Here is a 26856-nt window from a genome sequence, read left to right as displayed (position 1 = left end):
TTCTTGCTCATGTGCTTCCTTCTCTTTCCGCTCTCGCAGGATAGCACCAAGGCTCTTCAGCTCGGGGCACCTTGCATAGTCATGCAGCCCACCACATATGTAGCAACCACCTCTTTTGGCAACCTCTGTCTTTCTTTCCGTGTTGCCATGACATCCAGACTTCTTGCCATCGAACTTATAGGTATCATGCTTCTTAAAATGTGGTCGCTGCTCCTCGCCTTTGCCACGATCTCCCCCACCATGGTCATGGCTACCTCTCATCTCATCTCCTTTGGCTCTGTCGGGCTTTTCGTGCCTTAAGTTTGTCAATGCTTCGGCCTGCGTGATGACTTCATCAATTGTCCTGACCTGTCGGCGTTCCAACTCCGTCCTGGCCCAACTTTGCAGCCCATCCATGAAGTGGAACAATATATCTTCATTCGTGATGTTGGGAATCTGAAGTGTAAGGGTGGTGAACTCATGCACATATGCGCGTATGCTGCCCGTTTGCTTCAGTTCCCTAAACTTGCGCTTCGCCTCATAGATGACGTTGTTAGGGAAGAATGCTTTCTTGAACTCCTCGCGAAATTGCTCTCATGTGTTGATGGTGCAACGCCCCTTCCCTATTTCCGACTCTTTACGCCTCCACCATAGCATGACCATCTCCGAAAGATAAAACACAGATGTGTTGATCTTATTTTCGTCGTTTTTTACTCGATTACACTTGAAGTAATTCTCCAAGTGCCACAAGAAATTCTCCACCTCTTGCGCATCACGGACGCCTTTAAACATAGGTGGCTTAGGAGCCTCAACCTTGGCCTTCCTATCTCAGTCGAACGACGATAATCCTCCAACTTCTGCACCTTCCTTGAGTGCTTTTATCTCGACCTTCATGGTCTCAATCGTGCTCATCGTCTCTATGAGCCGACATTCCAAGGAAGTTATAACCTCCTTCGCGTTAAGCACATCCATAAGCCGACACTCCAAGGAAGTGATGGCCTCCTTCATCTCGAACTCGGCCCGCTGGCGACCCTCCAACTCCTTCCGGATGCTCTCTGTCTCCTCAAGGGTGAAGTCTGCAAGGGTCTTGAACTTGCCATCTGCCACGTTCATGCGCCGGCCTAAGATCTCGACGGCTTGTCTCGCCGCTTCCACCCTTGCGACCCATTCTTCTCCAGCGGTAACGTCTATGGCGTCTTCACCCATTTCTTCGTCACTTGCTTCGGTAGTTGATGGTGGATGAGATGTTAGTGTCTCGCTAGGTGTGAGTTTGGGCAGCACCTCCTCATTACACTTTTGATGTTTCTTCCCCTTTCGGTTCTTCTTATTACCATCCAAGCGGACGTTGGTGGTGCTAACGCCGTTTACGTCTCCTTCAGTAGCCATTCCCTTAGTATCAAACCTCGCTCCAATACCACTTTGTCAAGGACTTAGAGTATTTGCTAAGACTCCGTGCAACACTTGACAACTTACTCACGAATCTTTCACGATCTTCTAAACTCAAGTATGCCCTTTTATACTAAGATCGCTAAGAGAATGAAAGGAAGACTTAGAGAATTTTGGAAGACGGCTTTTTACTACTTGGAAGATTTCTTTACAACTTTCTTGGTTTGCTTGTTTCAAGCTTGGATGCCTTGCAAATGAATGTCATCCCCTATTTATACTACCTCCTAAGGACCTAAGTGTAAATATTATTTACTTTACAAGTCCCTCCTTATTTACACTTTAGTCCCTCTCTAGAAAATTCTACACATTCTTGGAATTTCTAAATCTTTCCAAGAAAATATCTAAGTTATTCTAGAGAATTCTCTAGCTTCTATATTAGCCTAGAAGGTTCTAGAGTTTTACGCAAACCTCTCCACAACTCTAGACCCTTCCGCTCCCATTCGGATGCAAAATTTAATTGTCATGTGGCGGGACGTGATAACTCGGTGTTTATATGTCATTTTGTCGATTTCCTTAACTATAGGTCTATTTGTATATATTCTTATTCTTCTTTAGATGTTGCAACTTAAAAAGTTTATGAAGGAACACTAGGAATTTGAATCGGTCCACCTTTTATCGCTAATTTATTTTTTGAAAAATATTAAAATAATACTCACTTTTTCTCAATTTATATGACACTTTTCATATTTCAAGATTCAAACAAGTCTATCTTTGACCATAAATTTTTCATACATCTTTTAAATATTGTGAATTGTCATTTATCGTGACTTATTGTACTTTTTACGTAGCTTATAAATTTATAATTTCATTCAAAAAGTTTGAAGATTTAATGCGTAAATTGCCGGTCAAACTTAAACTATTCGACCCTCTAAAAATGAAAAGTGCCACAAAAATTGAGACAGTGGGAGTACGTCGATTTTCAAAACTCCTAAATGTAACTCGTATGTTTAAACTACAAAAGGACATGTTTTTTTAAAAAAAATACTTTCTTTTACTAACTACCAAGGAAACACATACAGAAACTAAGTGAAGCACCTTAATCTCTTTATGAACATCCTCAAGTTTTACCTTTCTAAATTCGAGTTAAACGTTCCAACTTGATCTACAAGTGTATGAGGTCCTACAAGACATTTACGTTTGGTATGAAAGTGATTACTGGATTATGAGAACAAGAGTACCAACAGACCAAGATTGATCCATAATATGATTATAGTGACATAAATGCATTATGAATTCATGACATGATATGCTATGCATTCTACTCCCGAGCTATAATAAGGAGGTTTCGGTCTATTTCCTATATTTATACATGCAAGACACATATGACCACAAGTTAGTGAATATGATATCGACTAGTTATCGGAAGGCATCACCATTGCTAGCACTTGGTTTGGTATGACATGTATTAGCATCTCTCTCTCTCTCTCTCTCTCTCTCTCTCTATATATATATATATATATATATATATATATACTAGATTCGTCCAGGCCCGTGCTAAAGCACGGGCCCAACATAGTTAATTTTAGTGTCCTATTTCACAGTAACAACACAACCAAATTATTTTTATGTTGGTTTTAGTGTCGCCTATTTCATCGCAACAATACAACCGAATCAATTTAACTATATGGGTAGAACATGACATTCTCATATACCTGTACGAAAACGTAAGTTCATATACCTTTAAATAATAATGATCATTTTATTTAAAATAGGCTACGTATCACAAATACATGATTGGATAAGTGATAATACACAAATACATGATTGGATAAGTGATGATAAGTGCATACAACCATTCCATGTCTATAAACATTATAGACAGAGAGACCAGTAAATGTCTTTTAGGTGATATATTGCTATCTTATTAACATCCTCGAGTCCTATATCATCAATAAACTCACTTCATAAATAATCAATATCAGTGAATTTGAAAGAACACATACATGTTTCTCAACAAAAGAAGATGACATACAAGTATCAGTAAAATTATCCTTACAATGCTCAATTAACTCTAAGAGGTGCAAACATCAATTAAAAACTAATTCATACATCACCTCTTATTATATAATTAACTGATAATATGAATGTTGGTGTAAATAAGATTTCAGAGAAACACATGATTATTAAAATACATTTTTTATATATAGCTAAAGCTTATTCAAGCCATGGTACCCCGAAATATAAGGGATGACATTCAAATTTGATACATGTGAGAGTTAACACATGGTTGACACAAACATACTTGTTCGGTTTCTACAACTGTGCCTGAATTTCCGAGAAACTGTGCCTGAATTTCCTTAGTTTTCATTAGCTTCCCATTTGTAGCAGTACTTCATAATGGTCTCTTCCTTGGATAATGTCATAACAAACCCAACAACACCAACTACTACCATCTGACCATCCATCTCAAATGTTTTTCTCTTGTGGAGTTTTACAGTTCAACAAATAAGATGTCAAAATCAATATTTAGCATAAAAATAGTAGTATCTCCCCCGAGCGAAAGGTAGTAGGAAAACTCTAGCAACCCCACGTCTAAATAATAAATGTATGTCGAAAGTGTGAATACAGAACTGAAATGTTATAAATAAAAGGGTGAATTTACTTGATACATGTTTTTCAACTTCTCTCACAATGTGGGTTATTCAAACCTTATAATCCAAGAAGGAAAGTCAGTTTGCACGGTTTGCCTGTATCATCATTAGGCACTAAAATAAATTGAAAAGGCAAATGAAAAAAAAGATAATGCATAAGAAAAGACTTGAAATATTTACTAAAATATAGTAGGTGTTGATATTGCAGAGAAGCTAAATTGCCAGATAAAAAAGGAGGTGGTTGCAAATAATAAAAATATACGCAAGTTAAAAAGTGATAGATTCAAGAACTGAACCATCTAATATCAATACATTTTTTTTCTTTAAGGTACGCAAGTAGCTATGTATTCGGGTCTCTATATAGAACCATAACTCACTGGTATTTCTTGCAAGATTATCCTGTTTCTAATTTTCTTTTCCTTTCTGTTATTCATCATTAATATGGAAAGCAAGAAAATAATGAGATCTACAATATTTTTCAGAAGATTACAGAAAAAGACGATCTTTATGTACCTGCTCACAACAATACAACTAATGTCCCGCATCCACAACATCATCACGGGGTGAGATCACCACAACCTAAGATTTGGCAGAGTCAATTATAATGTAAAATATTCTGGCTTTCCTCCTCTTGAGCAGAACTATTATAGATTATATAAGAAAACTTGCAATAATCCATTTTCAAAGAACAATCTCGATAGTTCCAAAAGTTATTAGCAAATTATATGAGAGATACTATATGCCTCCATCAGAAGGTTGACAAATACATAGATTCATACTAACATAATTCATATATGATGGTAAGTTTCGAAAGGAAGAGTTCAACAAAGTTGTCTCTAATTGACATTGACTATTCTTTCTATTTAAATTTGTGGCTTCTTTTGAACTACTTTTTCTATAAAATTCATCTCATTAGAGTCAAGTGGTTGATGTCTCTCTCCTTATGGTTAAGTGGCATTCGACCACAAAATTATGGGTCACTCAAATAGCCCCGAAAAATGTAACTCACAAGTAAAATAACAGAATAAAAAATATAACTAAAAATATGAAAATATCATTAAGTCAAATCTATAGTACTTAAAGTTAAAACTCATACGTCTTTCATAAGTAAATTCAAAAAACCTAATTCAAGCTGCAAGACCTTGTAAAGTAAAATTAATCTATACACCATGAATTAATAACCATACTCTCGAATTATCAGCTCAAAGTATGTTTTACAGAAGCTGGTGATGAAATTTAGACTTGGACTTTTGACATTTTAATATGAGCAATGTTGATGACATTCATATAAATTATAATCAGGGAAATCCTTATCTTTGGTGTGTGTTTGTGATACTATAAAACTCTAGCTTCCCTTTGCTCTTTGGTTAATGTATTTCCAAGTTTGTGACTTCACACAGCAATGGAAGTCTATTTACACATTGTTTTTCTGTTTAACTGAGAAGTCATATGTTGTGCTTGCAAATTCCTAGCGCTAGAATTAAACTTACACTACACACACATTCATAATTTCTCAGTAACTAATCTTATTTCCTTTAAAATGTATGAAACAACATGACAACAAATTTGAAATAAAGTAGTCTACTATAAAAGCTAGCAATATTTGCAAGTGGTTAACATTAGTGTCCACCTGAACTTCATGTTAATCATCAATAGCATGGAAAATGGAACTCAAACAGGTCACTTTCTTCAATTTATTTTAACGGAAGAGAAGAGACAATGCACAAAGAAAAAAGACGTCAAGAACCCTATAGCACCAGTTGCTAGCATAACAGCAAGCGCCATTAAAAGTGAGTAGCCTAAGTATAGCATAGTCGAAACAGGTCCACTGAGGCTCTTGAGATCGATAACAAGATAGTTGACGGAGTAGAAGAATATGTAGATTGCAACTGAGCCAGACGCGAAGAATGATTTCCACCACCATCTCCAATCTTCCATACAAAGATGCATATAAGTCAGGACCAAAGACACTTCAGCACAAACAACCACAAGTATCAATACTACCAACAGAAACCCGAAAACATACTAAACACGTCCGAGCCATATGCTAGACATGATGAAAAAGAGATCAATAAACAGAGTTCCAAATGGCAGAGTTCCTGCTCCAGTTACCAACACCCAAGTAGGAAATCTGTTTGATGGGATTTCACGAGGAATTTGATTGCTACGACAAGGGTATTCTCAAGGTGTGGAGCCTTTGTAGCGATGAATCCACCTATGAGTGTAAGAGGCATGGAAATGCAAAACCACAACAACAACAGAATAATGTATGTAGTGAAAGGAATTGTATAAGTGCTATGACTTCCCCATAAGAGGAAATTAAGAACAGTTAGTATAAGAAATGCAATACCAGGGCCAAAACAAGAAACTCTCGACGAAATCGAAAGCCATCCANTGAAATAAAGTAGTCTACCATAAAAGCTAGCAATATTTGCAAGTGGTTAACATTAGTGTCCACCAGAACTTCATGTTAATCATCAATAGCATGGAAAATGGAACTCAAACAGGTCACTTCCTTCAATCTATTTTAACGGAAGAGAAGAGACGATGCACAAAGAAAAAAGACGTCAAGAATCCTATAGCACCATTTGCTAGCATAACACCAAGCGCCATTAAAAGTGAGTAGCCTAAGTATAGCATAGCCGAAACAGGTCCACTGAGGCTCTCGCGAAGAATGATTTCCACCACCATCTCCAATCTTCCATACAAAGATGCATATAAGTCAGGACCAAAGACACTTCAGCACAAACAACCACAAGAAGTATCAATACTACCAACAGAAACCCGAAAACATACTAAACACGTCCGAGCCATATGCTAGACATGATGAAAAAGAGTTCAATAAACAGAGTTCCAAATGGCAGAGTTCCTGCTCCAGCTACCAACACCCAAGTAGGAAATCTTTTTGATGGGATTTCACGAGGAATTTGATTGCTACGACAAGGGTATTCTCAAGGTGTGGAGCCTTTGTAGCGATGAATCCACCTATGAGCGTAAGAGGCATGGAAATGCAAAACCACAACAACAACAGAATAATGTATGTAGTGAAAGGAATTGCATCAGTGCTATGACTTCCCCGTAAGAGGAAATTAAGAACAGTTGGTATAAGAAATGCAATTCTAGGGCCAAAACAAGAAACTCTCGACGAAATCGAAAGCCATCCTTTGGTATTACCAGCATTCAGTGTTTTCATTAGCCAAACAGCAACATAGCCAGCAATAATACTCGCTCTAACGCTCGTTTAGTAGACAGCGAGTGGAGTGCATAAGCCCCTTTAGAGATAAGGGAATAAAATCAGTGTGGTCTCATAAATGGGCTCTAAGAGGGTAGAGCGTACGTAGACCTTATTCCTACCTTGAGAAGGTAAAAGATGAGGTTCCGATTACACGGTATGACGTTGCAAATAAAGAATTAAGTTTCAAACTTTAAACTATCTCACCATTTTTCATGACACAAGACAGACATTTGACTAAAAGGTTTCAACAGTACAAAAAAACTTCATTAAGAAGCGAGGAAGGGAAAATTAATTATTAGTTGACAACTTGACCACCTTTAGTGCTCAATTAAAGATCCATTTTTATGTAGGCATATTATCAAACACCCTTGGTGCACTAAGGTAACTTGAGTATTTATTCTGAAGATGCATGAACAAATCAGAAAATAATATTGACGTTCCTATATTTTTATAGAGAAAGTACAATAGAGAACAATAATGTAAAAGAATAAATACCAAAATTTGTTTCAGATGATGACTGTATGTCGAAATTTGAACAACAGTATCTCCATCTTCATCAACAACTTGTTTGGATGGTTGCTAAGTATTATTTTGTTTATAGTCATTTTCATCCAATTTTCCTTTCTACAAATGGATCACGAGAAATAGAAATGGTCACATCTGTCAACTTCATCTCATTATATTCTCTAAAAAATTAACTAATTGCACAAGATAAAAATTGAAGCAAAAAATTAAGGAAGAAAAAAGTGAGAAACACTTACCAGCAAATACAATTAACAAACTTTAATTTGAAAGAATCAGTGAAAAAGAAAGTGAACTTCAAAGATCCATGTTAGCTGGTGAGTTGTTTTGAGTGCAAATACGCGTGTCAAGAGGAAAATAACAAAAAAATGACGTCCAATAAAATAAAGCCAAGTTTATAGTACACTTCACATAGATAATTGTACAACATGTTATTGCCATGTTCGTACATACCAAGTCCCATTTCTAAAGAAAGGAGNATAGTACACTTCACATAGCTAATTGTACAACATGTTATTGCCATGTTCGTACATACCAAGTCCCATTTCTAAAGAAGGGAGATATATATATATATTTATATATATATTCACAACATACGATTTCACGAGTATATCATGCATATTTAATTTATATAAAGTCGAATGTCATCTATGGAGCCTATCAGAGTTTCTGCTTCATATGGTATCTTTGTTACCTTTTTACAACAACTACTTATGATTCCACATACTATCTTACAAACTAGTACATTTTTATTTGTTCAGATAGAGATTCTGATTAACCACTCCGCTGAATTAGGGGTATAACTACGAGTTGGTAAGCTCCACTTATCTTTGTTATATAAATCGGATATAGTCGGGGCCTTGTCCCAATCAGTTCTTATGATACTCTTAGAGGCTTTCGTGGAGACGATATTCTAGGTTTCTTTTTGCAGCTTCCAGTCCCCAGCTCCATAGGTTTCGGACGTGTGTGTGTTGTGTGTGTGTCTTTAGTTGGGACCTCATCGGTTATCTAGTTCTTTATTATTTTTGGGTTGTTTACCTTTGTCTATTGACTTGTTGTTGTTCACGATATGACCTTAAAATGGTCTAAACTTAACATTTAGATGCTATGTTGTCCGACAATCTACGCCCACGACTGAGTCAATTAGCATGTTTTAGTGGCTAACTCGATTGAATAAAATATCAACTACGCAGTCACGCCTCCCCTAATTTGGGGCATGACAAGGGAATAATTGATCAAGTTTTATTTAATTTTTAAAATAATTATACTGTAATAAATTTATCAATTACAATATTATTAAATTTTACTTTTTCTAAAAATATAAATTTCTCCATTGTTCTCTTATTTTCCAATTAAAGGATTAAGAGAATAATAATAGTACTATATTTTTCAATTTATCAATTATATTTTTTTATTTTTAATTCTTTTTTCTATTATTCTCCTTTTTTTTAATTATAGGATTATAAGAATAACATTAGTATTATTGATTTTTTTTTTCTCAATTTCTTTGTCCTTTTTTTTGTTAATTTATTTTGCTCTACTCACTTTTTGGTTGGTAAATTACTACAAAGTTCACTCATTTATATTTAATGCAAGAAACAGTAATGGTTGTGCCCTATCGTCACAACTTTCTCGTGCATCATATTTATGAGATGCCATTACCTTTTCATATTCCACTGCAATGGATGATAGTAAATATAAAAATGAAATTCTGAAAGTAAGTGAAAAAACATTTTATATATATATATTTTCACGGCTCGATAGATAATTTGATAAGCCAATGATTTTTTTTCGTGTTTCAGAATACGGTTAACCAACATGTTAACTAATCGATCACGATAAATTGGATCGGATTTTGCTGTTTTTTTTTCTGCAGTACCTAGACGTGACATGAGCGTGAAAGGGGTTCAAGAATCAGTTTTCTTTTTATAAGGGCTAAAATCACTTATTTTGGCTTTTTTACCGCATATTGTAGGGTGGATCTCGAAAGATATGAAAGATCTCCCTCCAAGCCGTACATACGACTTTCATCGAATATGACTTTCCGCAGAATTCTATATGTATCTATGAGATCGAGCAATGAACACACACAATTTATATAATTTTTCTTACCAACTACACAAGTAATTGACCAATGATATTGATAAATATAATATTAATTAGTGTATTGTTTCAAAATATCTCAATAATATAGTGATACTGATCATTGTATTGTTGAGTAAAAAAAGCTTAAAATTATTGGAGAAGAATTCTAAGAAAGAACAAGTGTAAAATTTGCTGATTCTAAAAAAATTGAAATGGTCTCAATTGTTCAGATTTTTTTTTTTGGAATTGTGGTACGTCAAATACTCCAAAGTAGTTATATACATGTACTTTCTTTTTAATTAATCTCGTTAGTTACATTCCTTATTTAGATATTTCGTTATATGTATTTGGTTAATATGTACTCTCTTCGTCCGGTATTGTTTGTCATGATTTCTATTAGAGTCAAACTATAAAAATTTTGACTAACATTTTAAGATGTATTTTTTCATCATATTAATACGCAAAAAATTGCAGATTATAGTACTTTTCATATAGTTTTAGAATATCTAATTTTTTTAAAAAAAATATCAAATTAATGTGATCTAATTTGACTTTGAAAATTAGTCAAATTGACTTTTGAAAAATACAACATGACAAACCATTTCGGACGGAGGGAATATCTAGTTATGTCAGATGATGTAAATTACGATAAGATTCATAATATAGCAAATTTACAAAAAAGAAAGATAATTAACTACTCCATGTATTCAAAATAAATTGAATTTGTGAGGCACACACATATCAGGAAAAACATTTATTATATAATTTAAATCAGACAATATTTACTATTTTCCTTTATGAAATCACAAATATGGAGTAACTTCTTAAGTAATATAATTAATCACCTATAAAACAGAAAACTCAATTGATGAATCAATCAATAAGGGAAAAAAATTCAAATATTCATCTTAAATTTTTTGAACAATTCAATTACTCTGAATAATAATAAAAATCTAAATAATTTACCTAATACGAAATAGAAAAAGTCCTAATTTAGTAATTCAACGATTCTGAATAATAAAAAAAAGCATAAAATTTTTACCTAATATAAAATAGAAAAAGTATTAAATTAGTAAAATTTATGTTGTTTACCTAATTTAAAGTAGGGCCTTAAACCCTAATTATTTTATTAACCTAAAACATTCAAAGAAAAAGATTCCTCATACGTTATCTCATCTCATCCCACCCACTGCTCCTTTCAATCCCTTCCCCTCAAGCAAATGAAGTTTTGATCAAAATGAGCTATTTTTAAAATTAATTTATCTAATTAATACGTTTTTAATTTTTTTATAAAAATAATATAAACGTATTTCATGGTAATGTTTTAGGCTTTATTTGATTTTAAAAAAAAATTAACACCGTTAAGTTAATAAACGTTACTGGTGGTAACGATTTTATAATAAAACGTGACAATGGCCCACCCCTTTCACTGAACGACGTCGCTTTGTTTATTAACTTTAATGTTATTTGGCTGCTAAACCTTTTTACCCCTTTCACTGTAAAAAAAAATTGACAGCGGCCATTGTTCACTTTCTAAGCCTCCATAACTCCATTCCCGATCTATAATTTGTGGACGAAGAGGAGGCGTAAAAGAACAAAAACACAGGAAGACAATGAATGGGTCAAAACCTCATTTCGTGGACAAACGGTAGTTGTAGCGTTCCAAATCAATTTTGGGAATTTCTTGTTATACCGAGTTTCACGATAAATTACGGCTATCAATCTTCTGGAAAGATTGGACTCAAGTTAATTTTTCTGTGTTAGAGCCTTGAGGTATGTTTTTTTCCCCTTATAAATTAGTAGATGGAATGCTTGAATTTAGAAGATTACACAAATAATCAATTGATAAAAATAATCCGGTCAGGAATCATTGTGAACAAACCTTAGTCGTAAGGTCAGAAATAAATTAAAATACTATATGCTAAAGTATTCCCGATAAATAAAATAGGTGCCACGCCATGGATGAGACAATTTTTTTCTCTCTATCTTCTCGTATTTATATCGTTTTGGTTATATAGAATAATCACTCAAGAAATTCTAATCTGTATGTTCTGTTTTTATTTTGAATTCATGCATCTTATTGATGCAAAGAGAAACAATGAAAAGAAAAACAAAGAAAAAGATGTTCACGTGAAAATGGAAGGGAAGACTATAATAGGTTGACCTGTAATGCGGTTCTACTAAAATTTAGTTTATTTTCCAATATTTTAATAAAACATTAGGTGACAGTACATTACTTTGATTTAGTTGTTATATTTTAGACTAACATTTATATTTAATTTACTTTCATATGGATTTTTCAGTTTAATAGATACGTATATGACTGGTTATAGTGCATATCGATTGGATCCAGGTCTACTTGAATCATCGGTGCTAACTCAACAACTTACCCATAGGTCACGGGATATATGGGATGGAAGTGTTAATATGATTTTTAATACGAGGAGGTGTGATGGAAAATTTTGGGACCTCGTAAAGAAATATCCCATTCATCCACGAGTCTTAGAAATGATTGAATTATCAGGACTATATGGTGTTTATAGATCAAATTGACCTTCTATTGATCATAGCTTGATCACTTCACTAGTAAAGAGATGGCGTCCCGAGACTCATACATTTCACTTTAGGACGGGTGAGGCGACAATCACCTTGCAAGATGTAAAAGTGTTGTATGGCTTACTTGTGAATGGTGATCCAGTACTTGGTGATGAGTCGATAAGGACCATAGGGGATTGACAAAATATTTGTCAAAGATTGTTAGGTTTTATTCCACGTCCTCAAGACTTCAACCGTAGTAACCTCAAGGTAACTGCACTTAATGCGCATATGCTCGAGCAACTACAGTTACCTGGCTTGACAACACAAGATTTGATCGATCAAATGGCTAGATGTTACATGTTTTGGATGATTGCTAGTACGATGATGGCAGATACATCTGACAACTATTTAAAGCTTATGTACCTTCCTATGCTCGAGGATCTCAATGTAGTTAGCTCTTATAGTTGGGGTAGTGCGACCTTAGCATGCTTGTATTGCTTTCTCTGTAAGGACTCACAGAGTAACCAAAATGAGATAACTGGCTTTCTACCACTGCTTCAGATATACTTAATAACTACATCAATTCTTCATAAATATTTCTTCTACTTTATAATCTCATAATTATATATTTATATATTATGTTTAGATTTGGGCATGGGAGAGAGTTACTGTCCTCATACCTTAGGTAATAGCACAAAGGGACACCGAAAATAATTTTCTTGCTTGTTTACCTAGGGGTCCACATGCTACTAGATGGTTTGCACATTTTAGTTGGACTGATACCATTAAGCATGTGTTGAAAGTTTTTAGGGATGCACTTGATTCCATGACAGAGGATCAAGTATGCTGATATACCGTTTTTCTTAAAAAAAAATATGTATATATTGTAGTTGAAACTCATTTAATTTTCTTTATGTAGTTTATCTGGGAACCATATACGGATGACTTAATTGAGAGTCTTTCTGATTATTGTTGAATTGAACGAGACATATGGCGTGTAAGAACTTCAATTTTTTGTTGGGATATCGTCGAGGTTCACTTGCCTGATCGAGTAATGAGGCAATTTGGATTAAAACAAACGATACCAACTCCATTTCTATTTGACGCCACACATTTTCACCATGATCGTAGGGGCAGACCAAATACAAATTGAAAGTTGGAGCATGCACAATGATTGCCTCTTTGGAACCAATAACTTCAATATGTTTGTGATGCTCCGGTTAATCGTGAACCACTTCGATATGATGACCCTTACCTTATTTGGTTTAGACGCATTACTCGTCTTGTTATCGATAATCCTACTCAGTGTCCTCAACAACAAGAAGGTTATGTGCCAAATTCAACGGCATATAAAACAATCGTATACCCCTGTGGGTATATTCAAATAAAAAACAAAGTGTCTTTGTGAACTTTCATCATTCTTCTCTCACTTTATTTTGAACCTCCTGGTCCATAATTCATTTTGCTTTGCAAGTTGGTGCGCTATTTGAGACCTACGGGTATACCGTTCAATAGTTTACTCCAATGAAAGTCTAATCATAGCAGTGACAGGCAAACCTCGTGCTTTTTTAACACTCTATTTAACGACTTTGAAAGATTGTTGTCAACACTCCCCATCTTTTTCCATCATCATGGCTAACGGTTCATTTATCCAAGGGAATTTTCATGAGGTATTCATGCGCTTCGATATTTTCTTCTTTAATTTGCCACATCAAGGACTCAAACTTCCTTACTTGATGGGCTGAAGCAGTCTTCCACATTAATCTCCTGAGGTCCTTGTTTGGAAATTTAGATTGCAAGTTGCTCTTCAGATGTCTTATGCAAAATCGATGGAAGACTCGAGACTCTTGAAATCGCCGCAACTCCTGCAAATTACTCAAGATTCTTTTTGCCCTATCAGATATAACACATACATCTTGTCTATTTTTTATCACACGTGCACTCAAATTTCTAAAGAACCATTTCCATGCCTCTTTGACTCTTTGTCTACAATAGCAAACGCTAAAGGGAGAATGTTATCATTTTCATCAATTCCAACAGCAATTAATAATTTGATCTCATATTTTCCATAAATATGAGTTCCATCTACTGAAATAACTAGGCGACATTTTCAAAATCCATCAATGCATGGCTTGAAAGCCCAAAATACAAATTTAAAAGTTTTTACCTCCGATGAACTCGTAGACTCTTCGCGTTTCCATTCCACAATTGTTCCATGGTTAAAGTGTTGAAAAGCTGCAAAAAATTTAGGTAGGTCACTAAATGATTTTTCAAAGTCACCATACACCAATTCAAATGCGCGTTGACGTCCAAATCATGTTTTTCTATATGTCACTTGATGACCAAATTTTTCATGAACTTTTGAAATGACATCTACCACCAAGAACTTAAGATTTTTTCTAATTTGATTTAGAAGTAATGATGCAATCAAATTGGTATTTAGGTTGGCGTGGCCGCTAGAAATCCCCTCAGTCTCACATCTATGATTTTCAACATATTTTCCTATCTTCCAAAATTTATCTCCAACTTGTCGTCCTCGAAGAAACCACATGCAACCCAATAAATTATAAAACTTTACATCTCACAACCCATAGACTTTTGATAGATGTTACCACCTTGAACTCCTTAATTTTGTGCAAACTCCAAATCGTTACAGCCTTTTCAATTTTACTTTACTACTAAAAAGCATACCTTTTTTAAAATCTTTTTTTGCTTTCTCAGACAAAAATGAATAATATTCTATCTCAGATTCACATGTAGACATGAAAATGTCTTCCTCATTCTCTAATGTCCTGAAATAGGGTATATCATGAGACACACCCTAATCATGATTATGAAGATTTACACCATTTTGAGAAAAATCTCTAATATCATCGATATCTCATCAGGTTCACTTTCATCACCATCTTTCGAAGGTTCATCTTCCTCCGAACTTTCATCACTAATTTCAGCATTTACATCATTATATAGATCAACGTTGATATCAATATCTTTGTAAAAAAATATTAGTCAAATTCTAGCAAAATTATAAATATAGAAGCTTGTTTTAAAAGCGATAATTTATATTCTAAAACATTATTTTTCTATTTATAAGAGATATTTTGTGTATACTGACAATAAAAATTATCTTATTAAATAGTTAGACTAAAATTTAGTAAAATAAAGATTTGTTGTTTACCTGGCCTCATATTCCATGTGACTATTATCAATATGCATTTGACTACTTGAGCCTTCACCAAATGATCGATGACCATGCATCAACAATTGTTAAAATGGTGGTTGAACAATCGATTCTACAAAATGAGGTTGATTGATCGTGGTAAAGCCATAATGTTGAGCCAACAAATTCATGTGATAACCATGATGACCACTAACTTGAAATGCAACATTTTGATATGTTGATACGGTCTTTACATACATCTCCAAAACATTTATATCAATTTTAGCCGCAAATTTTTGAGGTATGAAAAGAAATTGTAACAAAGATTGGGCATTCTCAATTTCAAACTCAATGAACCTTGTATTGTTACCTTGAATTGAACATTGATATTTTCTAGAAATATCCATATGAATATTTTCACTATTTGTTCCCATTTTCTCATGCAACAATCCAACCAATTCAACATAGGTAGTTGACGTCGACATGCTAATAATCGTTCTAGCACATTCAGTATACCTAAATCCGTTCATATCCGTGATTATTTCTCCACCCCAATACAAAGCAACCATCACAATATGTCCAAAGTTGGTCATCTTTATCCTACACATAATGATAAAATATTTTTTAAAACAATATTATTAAATTAGAAAGATAACTTTAAAGCTATAATAAGAACATAATAAAGATAAACTTGACTTACTTAATTCATACCTAATGAAGTTTTGTGAATATTATTTTAACAATGGGCCACACAAGTAAAAATTTTGCTCAATTATATTGGAACATGCAAAATATTACAACAACATTTATTTATAGTCACTTTGGTCAGTTTGAAAAATGGAGGAATATGACTTTAACAGAGTGTTGTAATTAACAGTAATGTTTTTAAGGTAAACCATCACTATGAGTAACGTTTTATAACTAAATATATTCTAAATTTGCAGAAGTCGGAGGCCCGTGATTGGATTCTTAAGAAACGAGACTCAAAGTAACATTTTAGGTGTAAAACGTTACTATGTTACTCATAGTAACGTTTTACAGTTGAATGATTTGATTCCGCCTTTGCAGGATTGGAGTCAGTGACCCGTAATTAAATTTTCCAAAGACGTACTCTTAAGTAACGTTTTACAGCCAAAACACAACTCATAGTTACGTTTATGCATTTTGATCAAAATTCCAAAACAAATGGATGAGTAACATATAAAATAAAAAAGAAAGCATATTTATCTACCTAAAAAGAGGAAAACAAAAAAAGATTAGAAAAAAAAATAATAGAAATGAAAAAGATAAAGTAAATAAATACTTCTTTCTTCCCAAATTACTTATTCATTTTTTCTTTTATAGTTATTCTTAATTATTTGTTTATTTTAACAAATAAAAAAATAATTCTTTTTACATATTATATTCTCAACTAAACTTTAAAAAATATACTAAAACATTTTATCCATTTTACAATAAATAACAATAAAATGATAAATTTATTATATTATTAATTATTTTTTAATAGATGTGCCAAAGTTAAAAGGGACGGAGGGAGTATTAAATTAAAGAAATAGAAAGGAGAAGAAGAGAAGACAAAGGAATCAATAGTCGGCGCCCTTGTCTACGCCGACCAATCATCACAAACCTCATATCATATATATATATATATAACACACAAAAAACGCATTACTAATTCTCTCTGCTTTCTTTCTTCTTCCGTTTTAATTTTTTTTATACATCGGAAGATGCTTCATGTTTGATTTCTACTTCGCCGCCGATCGTTTTTAGTTTAATTTTTTCTTTTTGAGTTTTAGGTTTAAATTTCAGGGAATGGGTGTACTGGTTGCGGAGTCTGTGGAAAATCAGAAACAGACTGATGTAGTTGTTGATAAGAAGAAAAACCGTCGATCTAGACGATCTAAGCAAAATTCTCCTCCAACAGGTATGTTTTTAGTATCTGATTGTATTGGGTTTGCAGATTTCGCCGTTGGAAATTAAATGTTATATGTAAAAAATGTTGAAGGCAAATTGTATGTTGTTATTTGAATTCTTGCTAAGCGATTCTACATGAATTAATCATGCTAGTCTTCTATTTATGTGGTTGTAATCAAATCAAATCAGCTGAGACGTATTTAGGAGTTGAAATTTATGGGTTCCTATATAGTAGCGGAGCCACCTTGTTCAAAGGGGTGTTAACCTCTTCTGTAGAAAGATTGTGTATGTAGTTGCACCCATGTAGTACCTGGTGGTATATAGATAGGATTGGGTCTTGTTTGGAGATTGCGTATGTAGGTGAACCCATGTAGTTCCTGGTGGTATATGGATAGGATTGGGCATCTTTTGGAGGATATCGTTAATATGGGTTTCTCCTCTTTTTGGTACACCACTTGTAAATGGCCAAGTTGGCCTTTTATTATCAGTGAACCTTTTACTTGGTAAAACAAGAAGATTGTGTATATATATTATATATGTTAAATCTTCTTCATTTTCTCTTTAGTGAAAATTCCGGTTCCATCACTATTCCTATACTTATATTGACGTCAAGTTACTATATGTATAATAATAACCTGACTAAGAAACGGGTAATGGTATCCGAAGTATATATTTAAAAAATAACGATCCACTTAAACAAAATATATGAATATGTAACCATTTCATTGCACTTATACTCAACGACATGACATGTTTTGAAAATGATCAGTGATTGCATTTTAAAGTGAACTTCTAAATATTTCATTATTAAACCACTAAACAATCATTCAGAAATTCATCATTACAACTATTTTGCAACTTGTTTGTAATATGATTATCACAGAAAAAGCTATTTCAATGGATGCAATTACACGACAATTTTAGATCCTTAAGCCCTTTTGGCTAGGTTTTTACTTCTCTCAATTCATATTTAAGAGATTTTTAGGGGTTTCACCCTTTAAAAATATCAGTTAAGAATATTAGTTAAGTGAATTATTCTAAAAGACCCTATAATATATACGTGAAAAAATGTGAAGAAATATTAGGAACTTCTTCGGAATTAGTTCAACACTAAATAAACAAGGGTAATATTGAATTTTTCTTTTACGTATTTTGGAATGAATTGGAGAGGTTAAAAATCACTTGAAAGGGAACCGGGGGATAATTTAACTAGTTCTTCTTCAGTTTGATTTTTCATTTGTTGTGTTCAGTTAAACAAAAAAAAAAAAGAGAAGCAGAAGAATTAGTACTCATCGCCTCGTCGGCATGATGTTTTTTAAATAGTAACTGTAGTAAATGTTAAAAAAATGCATTGTATGGAAGCTAAAGTGCAATGAATGTAAGTAGAAATTGAAGTATGCAACAAATGGAAGTAAAAATTTAGTACATGCCGCAAATGAAGTAAAAGTTCTCTACCTTATGTAAAAAAACAAATGAAAGTAAAAGTTAAAATATGCATAACTGGATCCATCCCTCGCCGTTTGCAAGAGCAAAGCTGTAGTTGGTTCCTCGCTTACCACGGAAACCAATAGACTGTTTTAGTATTTTAGAGCTTTGGTCCCCAGCTAAATATACTTTTACAGTATTTTCTTAATAAATACCCTACCCTTTGTTATAGATCCGTCCCAAAGAGAAGGTAATGTGTAGAGCCATTAATGTGTGCTTGCTTGTGGATGTGTTAAGAAAATAACCGAGCTTCACTCCTATTTATCAAAATTAAAGAATTACGGATCATTTCAGAGACAACAGCGAAGGGTTGGCTCTATAACACTAATCTCCCCTTGAATTTGAGATATTACATCCATCTCATTTATTTTCATTTTCTTGTAACAAAATATTTTTAAATGATAATTTCTTTGTTATATTCCACAAGCACACTCTTTGGTTGAACAAAAGGAATATTAGTTATTAGGTTGAAGAATGCTGAATTCTGATATGGAAAAAGGATATGAATTGGTATATTTAGTAAAAGTACACTGCTGCATAATTGTGGAGTTCAAGGTCTTCTTAAACCCGAAAAGAACAACTTTTAGAACACTGTCACGCTTTGGGACTCTTTTTTTGCAATTCTGGATTGTCTCTTCCATTAATTTTGTCTACTTATTTCCACAAAAGCTTTTGATCTTTTATTGAAAGACATGCCAATCTAAAGCGTTAGGATCACATGAAATATCAAAACGAGAAACCAAAGATAAAAAATTCATTTCTTTTATGAAGTTCATATCAAGTTGATCCTAAAATGTCCAGTTCATGACAAGGCACCGAATCTATCAAAGCATTGTAAATCAGGAAGATGATACTTGCTATTAACTATAGGAGCAAATGATTGATGGGAAAAATGTATTACAAACTTAGAGGAGGAATTAATAGCGTCATGAATAGGTTTTGAGAGAGGAGACAAGAAGGGTTGTCTTTGATAGGATTCAATGTCATAGAAAGGTAGATTTGGAAGGCATAGAAAATTTACCATATCAACATGTTTAGTTACAAAAAATACCAAAATAAGGGAGGTGAGTGTAATTGCTCAAATCACAAGGGAGGTCAAATCAAGGCAAAACTGGAGGGAGGTCTGTGATTAGACTGGCTACTCTCCTCGGACCACATTAATTTGGTGGAAACTAGAGTTTGATGCTAAAGTTGAAATGCATTTGTCTTCGTTTGTATTCTTTTATGCTAATTGTTTTTCCACTTTATTTTTGTTGCAAGTTATTGTACTTCCTCTTTGATTTCTTTTCTAATGGATTTGACTAGTTAAACCAATATATAATTTATAATGAGGTCTTTAGAGTTGTGTATGTCTTGTTCTTGAGTGGGGAAAACAGTTGAGCTTTTATTGCATGACAGTATGGATCGTGGTTTGATATAGTCTGTCGTTTGTACGTTTCCTCTCACTTATTTGAGCTTGTACTTGCAACAGCAAGTAGTTCGCTGACTGGCTGTCTTGGGGAATCAAATTTTAAGGGAGGTGTTCCCATCTTGGATCACGGCGGATCTAAAGAGTTTTCATTGCCTAGAGCATCAAACATTGCCTTTACTTCCTTGCCCACGATGCGTTTAAATGAACAGTCAGCAGAGACTGGAAGTCTCCCTGTGCAGCTAACATTTTCACCGGGTGTTGGTGGACAAGTATATTCCGGTTCATGCCCAGACTATATTGCTTATGGTGACCAGTCAATTACTTCTTACCCACAGAGGAAATATTTTTCTTCACATTGGCCAGCAGAAGCCGTTCATAAAGCATTGGAGGTCAGCCTCATAACGTGCCTGAAAACTTGTATATTGAAAGATATGTTAATTAAACGAATGTGTGGTTGTTGAGTGGAAGTTTGATGATATGCTTTTGTTGTCATGCAGAGGGGTCGTGTCTTTAAAGCATTATTTCGTGTCAATACGCACAATAGACTTGAGGTAATCCATAGTAACAGATTCAATTATCTCTTTGCTGCTCCATTTCTAGTTATGCGTGATTTGGTAATTCTTCTGATGCTTTCATGAGAAGCATATTTATATAACCCCTGCTTCTCAGGCCTATTGTAAAGTTGATGGTGTGCGAACAGATGTTCTTATTAGTGGAGCTGCAGCTCAAAACAGAGCCGTAAGTGTGGTTTATCTTTTGTCCTTGATTAGCCATTATATGTGTCAGTTTATTTTTTGGTTGCTGAATGTGCAATCTGCAGGATTACATTTTCTTTTCTACAATTTCTTGCAGGTTGAAGGAGACACTGTTGCTGTTGAAGTTGATCCTCCTTCTCTTTGGACTAGAATGAAAGGATATACAGTTAGTGTTGAGAGTTCGGCTTTGGTAGATGATGGTATGTTGGAGTCCGTCAATTCAGACTTCGTCAGAGAGAGTTGCAAAGGGAAGAACAAGGTAGACACAGATTATGAGTTCAGTAGTTCTGGAAATTGTTCTAGCCCCTTGAAAAATGTGTTAGGTTATAGAAGTGGGCAGACCTTTGGAGACATTTCACATCCTGAAGAAAAGGTACCTGCGGAGAATGATTATGTCAATAGACATAATATGACTGCTCTGAAACCTTCTATGGTTGGGTGCTATAGTGAAATTAATGGTGCTAAGCATGCAACAGAGAGATTGTCAGCTGCTGTGGATTCATTCCCATCTAAACGACCAACAGGCAGGGTTGTGGCTATCCTTGAGGGGTCACCTCGTCGGGACACTATTGTCGGTTTTCTCAATGTCAAGAAGTGGATGTGGAGTAGAGAAGCTAACAAAAAGGACTTGAAGAAGAATAAATATTTATCGACTGCCTTGAACTGTCAATATCTCTTGTTAACACCAAATGATCCTCGGTTTCCGAAAATGATGGTGCCGTTTAAGAGCCTGCCAGACATCATTTTGGAAAGATTGGAAGCTGGTGATGTGGCAGTGGAGATGGACCTAGTAGCCGCACGGATTGCAGACTGGGCAGAAGAGAACTATATCCCAGAAGCTCATGTCACTGACATATTTGGACGAGGTGGAGAATTGGAGCCACAGCTTGCTGCAACCTTGTACGAAAATGCAATTGATTCTTCAGAATTCTGTCAACAGACCCTATCATGTCTTCCAAGTATCCCATGGGAAATACCAAAAGAGGAGCTTCAGAGTAGAAGAGACATCAGAAATTTGTGTGTTTTTACAATTGACCCTGCTACTGCCACCGATCTTGATGATGCACTGTCTGTTGAAAGGTTGCCTGACGGTACTTCTAGAGTTGGGGTCCATATAGCTGACGTGTCATACTTTGTTCAACCAGACTCAGCTTTAGATGAAAATGCTCAAGCGAGGTCTACAAGTGTGTATTTGTTGCAAAGTAAATTGCCAATGTTGCCCCCATTGCTCTCTGAGAATCTGGGTTCGCTTAATCCTGGTGTGGACAGACTTGCTTTTTCTATTTTTTGGGACATCAATCAGTCTGGGGAATTTATTCAGCGCTGGATTGGCCGCACTATAATTCAATCTTGTTGCAAGCTCTCGTATGATCATGCTCAGGATATTATTGATGGGTTGCTTGATGATCCAAGTTCTTATAAAGGAGAACATTCTTGGCCAGTGTTACATGGCCTTTTTAAATGGTCTGATATTGTTACATCTGTCAAGAACCTTTATGAAATCTCAAAAATCTTGAGGAAAAAGAGGTTTGAAGATGGGGCTCTGTCACTCGAAAGTCCCAAAATTGTTTTCTTATTTGATGAAGATGGGATACCTTATGATAGTGTGCTCAGTGGAAGGAAGGAGTCAAACATGCTTGTTGAGGAGTTTATGCTTTTGGCCAACAGGACAGCTGCTGAAGTTATAACTAGAGCTTATCCTTCCAGTGCACTATTGCGAAGGCATCCTGAACCCAACCCGCGTAAGCTCAGAGAGTTTGAGTCATTCTGCTCTAAACATGGTCTGAGATTGGACACCACTTCGTCTGGCCAGATTCATAATTCGTTGGAGTGCATTAGACGAGAGCTTGCGGATGATTCTGTATTAACAGATATTCTTATGTGTTACGCTGCAAGACCCATGCAATTGGCAACTTACTTCTGCAGTGGCGATGTAGAAGATGAAAATGATAGGGGTCATTATGCCCTTGCTGTTCCTTTATACACACACTTTACTTCTCCGCTCCGGCGCTATCCGGATATTCTGGTGCATCGGATGCTTGCTGCAGCTGTAGAAGCTGAAGAGGTGTATCTGAAGCTCAAGTTGTTGCAAAATCCAGATCGGGGAGAAATGAGACGCCAAAGATGTTTGACCGATGTATACTTCAATAAAGATGCAATTGAATCACCTGAAGCTCAAGAAGCATTATCTGCAGCAGCATCAAAACATAAGGCTCCCTGTGCAGAAACTCTTGCTTATATTGCTTCCCATTGCAATGAAAGAAAGTTGGCTTGCAGGCACGTGAAAGATGCTATGGAGAAACTCTACATGTGGGTACTTCTTAAAAGAAAGGAGGTACGTTAAGTATGTCTAAAACATTCTACTCTTTTACAATAAATGAGGGTTGGAGGTGGCAATTGGTGTTGTGGGATGACCTCTAATTAGTGTGCCTGTTAAAGATAAATGCTGGTTTAGTCTTGACAAGATAAATGGATATCTTGCACTAATATCAAATCTTTTGCGCTTCTTTCTTTTGGGGTGGGTGGGTTGGGTGAAAAAAAGTTAGAGCTTCTGCCTTGTGTTTTCATGCTTGACCATCTGCGTTTCTTGATGATAATAAGCTATCAGTGAACCTGAGTTTTTTCACCCGAATTGCTTTATTTGATACCTGAAATACTATCAGGGCTTAACTGAATGTTTGTAAGTCAAAGATCTTGAAGCTGAGCTTCAGCCATTGGCAAAAGGGTGGGTAATGGCGTGAACTTGGTATTTTATTTTTTTTGTGAATCTAGCAAACACACAAGGCTTGTTATTTTTTTGAGTGAAGAACATGAAATTCTTTGGAATGACAGCAACTAGTGTGTAAGAAAGACAGTTTAGGGGGGTTTAACTTTATCAAAAAAAAAAAAAAAGAAAGACAGTTTAGGGGGCTGAATTTACATCCTGAAAGCAACAGAAATCTATAGGAACTTAAAAATTTGTCATGTCATTGAAGCTACTAAATTCATTAGCATGCTGTTTGACTGTAACATCTCTGATCTTGAAGCTGATTTCAGCCATTGAAAAATGACTTGAACTTGGTAGTATTTTGAGAATTTAGCAAACACATAAGGCTTGTCATATCTTTTGATAAGTAAGGTGGTTTTATATACGAAGCCAGCATCAAGATAGCTGGAGAATTGAACAGTTACAAGCGAAGTTAGCTCTAACTGACTAATTAAACAACTAATGATATTTGGCTACTTATACTTTGAGTGGAGAACATGAAGAAATCTAGAAGTTCAGCGTAGTAGGTTGTAAGAAAGACAGTTTGGGGGTTGAATTTACAGCCCAAAGAGGAAGGGACTGTTGGAGATCCTTGTACTTCATTCTGTGCTGCTAGTCTTTTTGTCTTGAAAGTTCCAATAGCTTTACATGGGAAAGACGTGGGGATCTTGCTTGTACTGTGTAAAATTTTTTAGGATCAATAGTAGTCCTCTGAAAACTTATGTCAATCAAGTTTCAAAAATGAGAATGACAGGATAATAACAGCATTTGTACTCTCTAACAAAAAAAAAAAAAGGAAAGATGTTTTGTACTGTTAGTTGTGCTGCAAGCTATGTTGGGTTTGGCATGGATTTCGAAGGACCTAATCAACAGAAGTTGCAAGGTATCTATAAAAAGGCGCAATAGCTACACATAGGGAAGATGAGAGGATTACAGAACCTGATTATTTATATAACTTTTTTCCTTGCTCTTTATTGGAATTTTCAAGATGCATAGTCCTTTCACCTTTGACCACTTATCTTGACTTCATCTTTGTACGTTATCAATTTTTCAAGGACACGGATAGTCCTTTGATTTTTTCAAGGACAATAATAGTCCTTTGAATTAGTGTGTTATCCTCCATGCAGATACTGTTCTCAGAAGCAAGAGTTATGGGTTTGGGACCACGATTCATGTCATTATACATCCACAAGCTTGCTGTAAGTTTGTTACCCTGATTGATTGATCTATTTATTATTTACAATCCAGAAGTTCCCTTGAGGACCAGTTTTCTCTGTTGGATCCCAGCAAGTTGTTCATTCCTCCCGTCTCTGTCTTGTTTATACTTGGTATGTGTATCATGCATTATTCTCTGAATGTCTTGTTTATATGGTTTTGTACACTTTCAGACTGAACAGCGCATATATTATGATGAAGTTGAGGGACTGACTGTGGAGTGGCTTGAGGCTACTTCAACATTGGTACTTAGTCCGTCTACAAATAAGCGCTTTAACAGGAGGGGTAGTCCAGGGAAATGCAGATCTCTTGAAGAAGTAGCACTCGTTCTTAGCCCATGTGAACTGAACCAAGAACTGGATTTGTGTGGACCAAATAATCGGGAAGGGAGCGGTGTGTTACAAATCGGAAATGCTTCAAAATCTTGTCTTCCTGGTATACCAAAGATCGAACCTGCTGTTTTCCCTGTGACTCTGCGACTTCTTTCAACAATCACTGTTGCTCTTCACGCTATTGGAGGAGGGTATGGACCCCTTGATATTGGGGCAAGGCTATTTATTAGTTCATATTTCAAATAACCGAGCCTTTATGTGAATATTAATCTGGTTAAATTGAAGTTGGAAGTGTGATATCTTGGAAGTAAGTGCAACTCTGGTGTGTAGATACCAAGGTAGTTTCTAGGTTGAGTAGAATTCAGATCTTTGGATTAGATTGCACGATGCGTAGGGCTCAATGCTGGACTGACATCTAATAGGATGTGTAGATAAATGGGGTCTTCTATATAGTGGCTGTTTTTACCAAAGCTACCTTTAGGATATGGTCCTTATTTTTGTTGGCCGTCTCCTTCCTATATAAGTTAAGGCGACTCTGTTGCATTGACACTCTAATGCTCTGATGCCCAATTTCCGAGAGGAATTTCGGTTTAATGTTTTTCTCCTAAGTTTCTGCTGGACTAGGACCCATTGTTTTTGAAATTGGGAGTCCTTGACAGTTCTACTTTTTGTCTGGTCATATTTTGGGCTGTAATTCGTGGCTACACAATTATACTATACTTTCTCTTCTTATATATCTTGAAAGATTCCTGCGTAGGTAATATGTCAATATTTTCGGTCATTCAAGTTGCTCGTGTCAATGCCCAGTAGGGATTGTTTTGAGTGTGGTGACACAAGACATTGTGGCAAAAATTCAAGCTCAGACGGGGTGGTTTGCATCACGGTTCTCCGGCTTTGGTTCCAAGGCCACACGAATACTGACCCTTAGAAGTGGTGCACTTAAGTGACATAAGTGGTTTCTATTCCTGACGAGGTGGCAGGTTCATAGTCTAAGCGCGATCGTGCCCAGTGTTATGATTGCCTAGTGTTATGGTTTTCGGGTATGCTAGGCAGCTAGAGGCAGTATTGCTACTCTATTACATGTATTATTTTGATTTTTCATTCTTCAATTGCAATATTATTTGACTTAGGATATACTGATGTTTATGTGTTTGCATACTTTCCTTTTGACTCTGAATATGTTATGTGACTTGATGTGCATATTTCTACTCTTGTTAAGGATTTCATAGCAGTATATTGGGTATATCAATAGTGTATTTTATGTGTAGAATGGATGCAACAACATCCTTCATTTCTTCTGTGGTATATATCTAATGAAAAATATTTCAGATTTATGAAAATTAACTTGTTGTCTAGATGCATCTTTATAGAGCAGTAAACATTATTAATAATATTAACCTATAATTTTAATATATATATATATATAAGGCATCATCTGCCAA

The 26856-nt window shown here is 35.1% G+C and overlaps 1 protein-coding gene and 1 long non-coding RNA gene across 2 annotated transcripts; one reads left to right on the top strand and one right to left on the bottom strand.

Moving 5' to 3' along the window:
• Positions 1-3310: 3310 nt before the first annotated feature.
• LOC107003335 lies at positions 3311-8229 on the bottom strand. The gene is made up of 4 exons (XR_003575070.1): positions 8013-8229; positions 7747-7875; positions 4530-5947; positions 3311-4112 (listed from the first exon to the last, which is right to left on the bottom strand). It is a non-coding gene; the product is annotated as an uncharacterized LOC107003335 (long non-coding RNA).
• An 8893-nt stretch (positions 8230-17122) lies between these two features.
• On the top strand, positions 17123-26644 carry LOC107004621 (DIS3-like exonuclease 2). Its single transcript, XM_015202900.2, has 7 exons — positions 17123-17480; positions 20427-20755; positions 20864-20917; positions 21036-21104; positions 21219-23456; positions 24995-25066; positions 25256-26644. The coding sequence occupies exons 1-7, from the start codon at positions 17369-17371 to the stop codon at positions 25658-25660; spliced, it is 3279 nt and encodes a 1092-aa protein (XP_015058386.1). The 5' UTR covers positions 17123-17368; the 3' UTR covers positions 25661-26644.
• The last annotated feature ends 212 nt before the right edge of the window (positions 26645-26856 follow it).

This window comes from Solanum pennellii, chromosome 11 (assembly GCF_001406875.1).
Source record: "Solanum pennellii chromosome 11, SPENNV200".
Taxonomy (NCBI): Eukaryota; Viridiplantae; Streptophyta; class Magnoliopsida; order Solanales; family Solanaceae; genus Solanum; species Solanum pennellii.
This window is presented reverse-complemented; position numbering and strand designations above follow the sequence as displayed.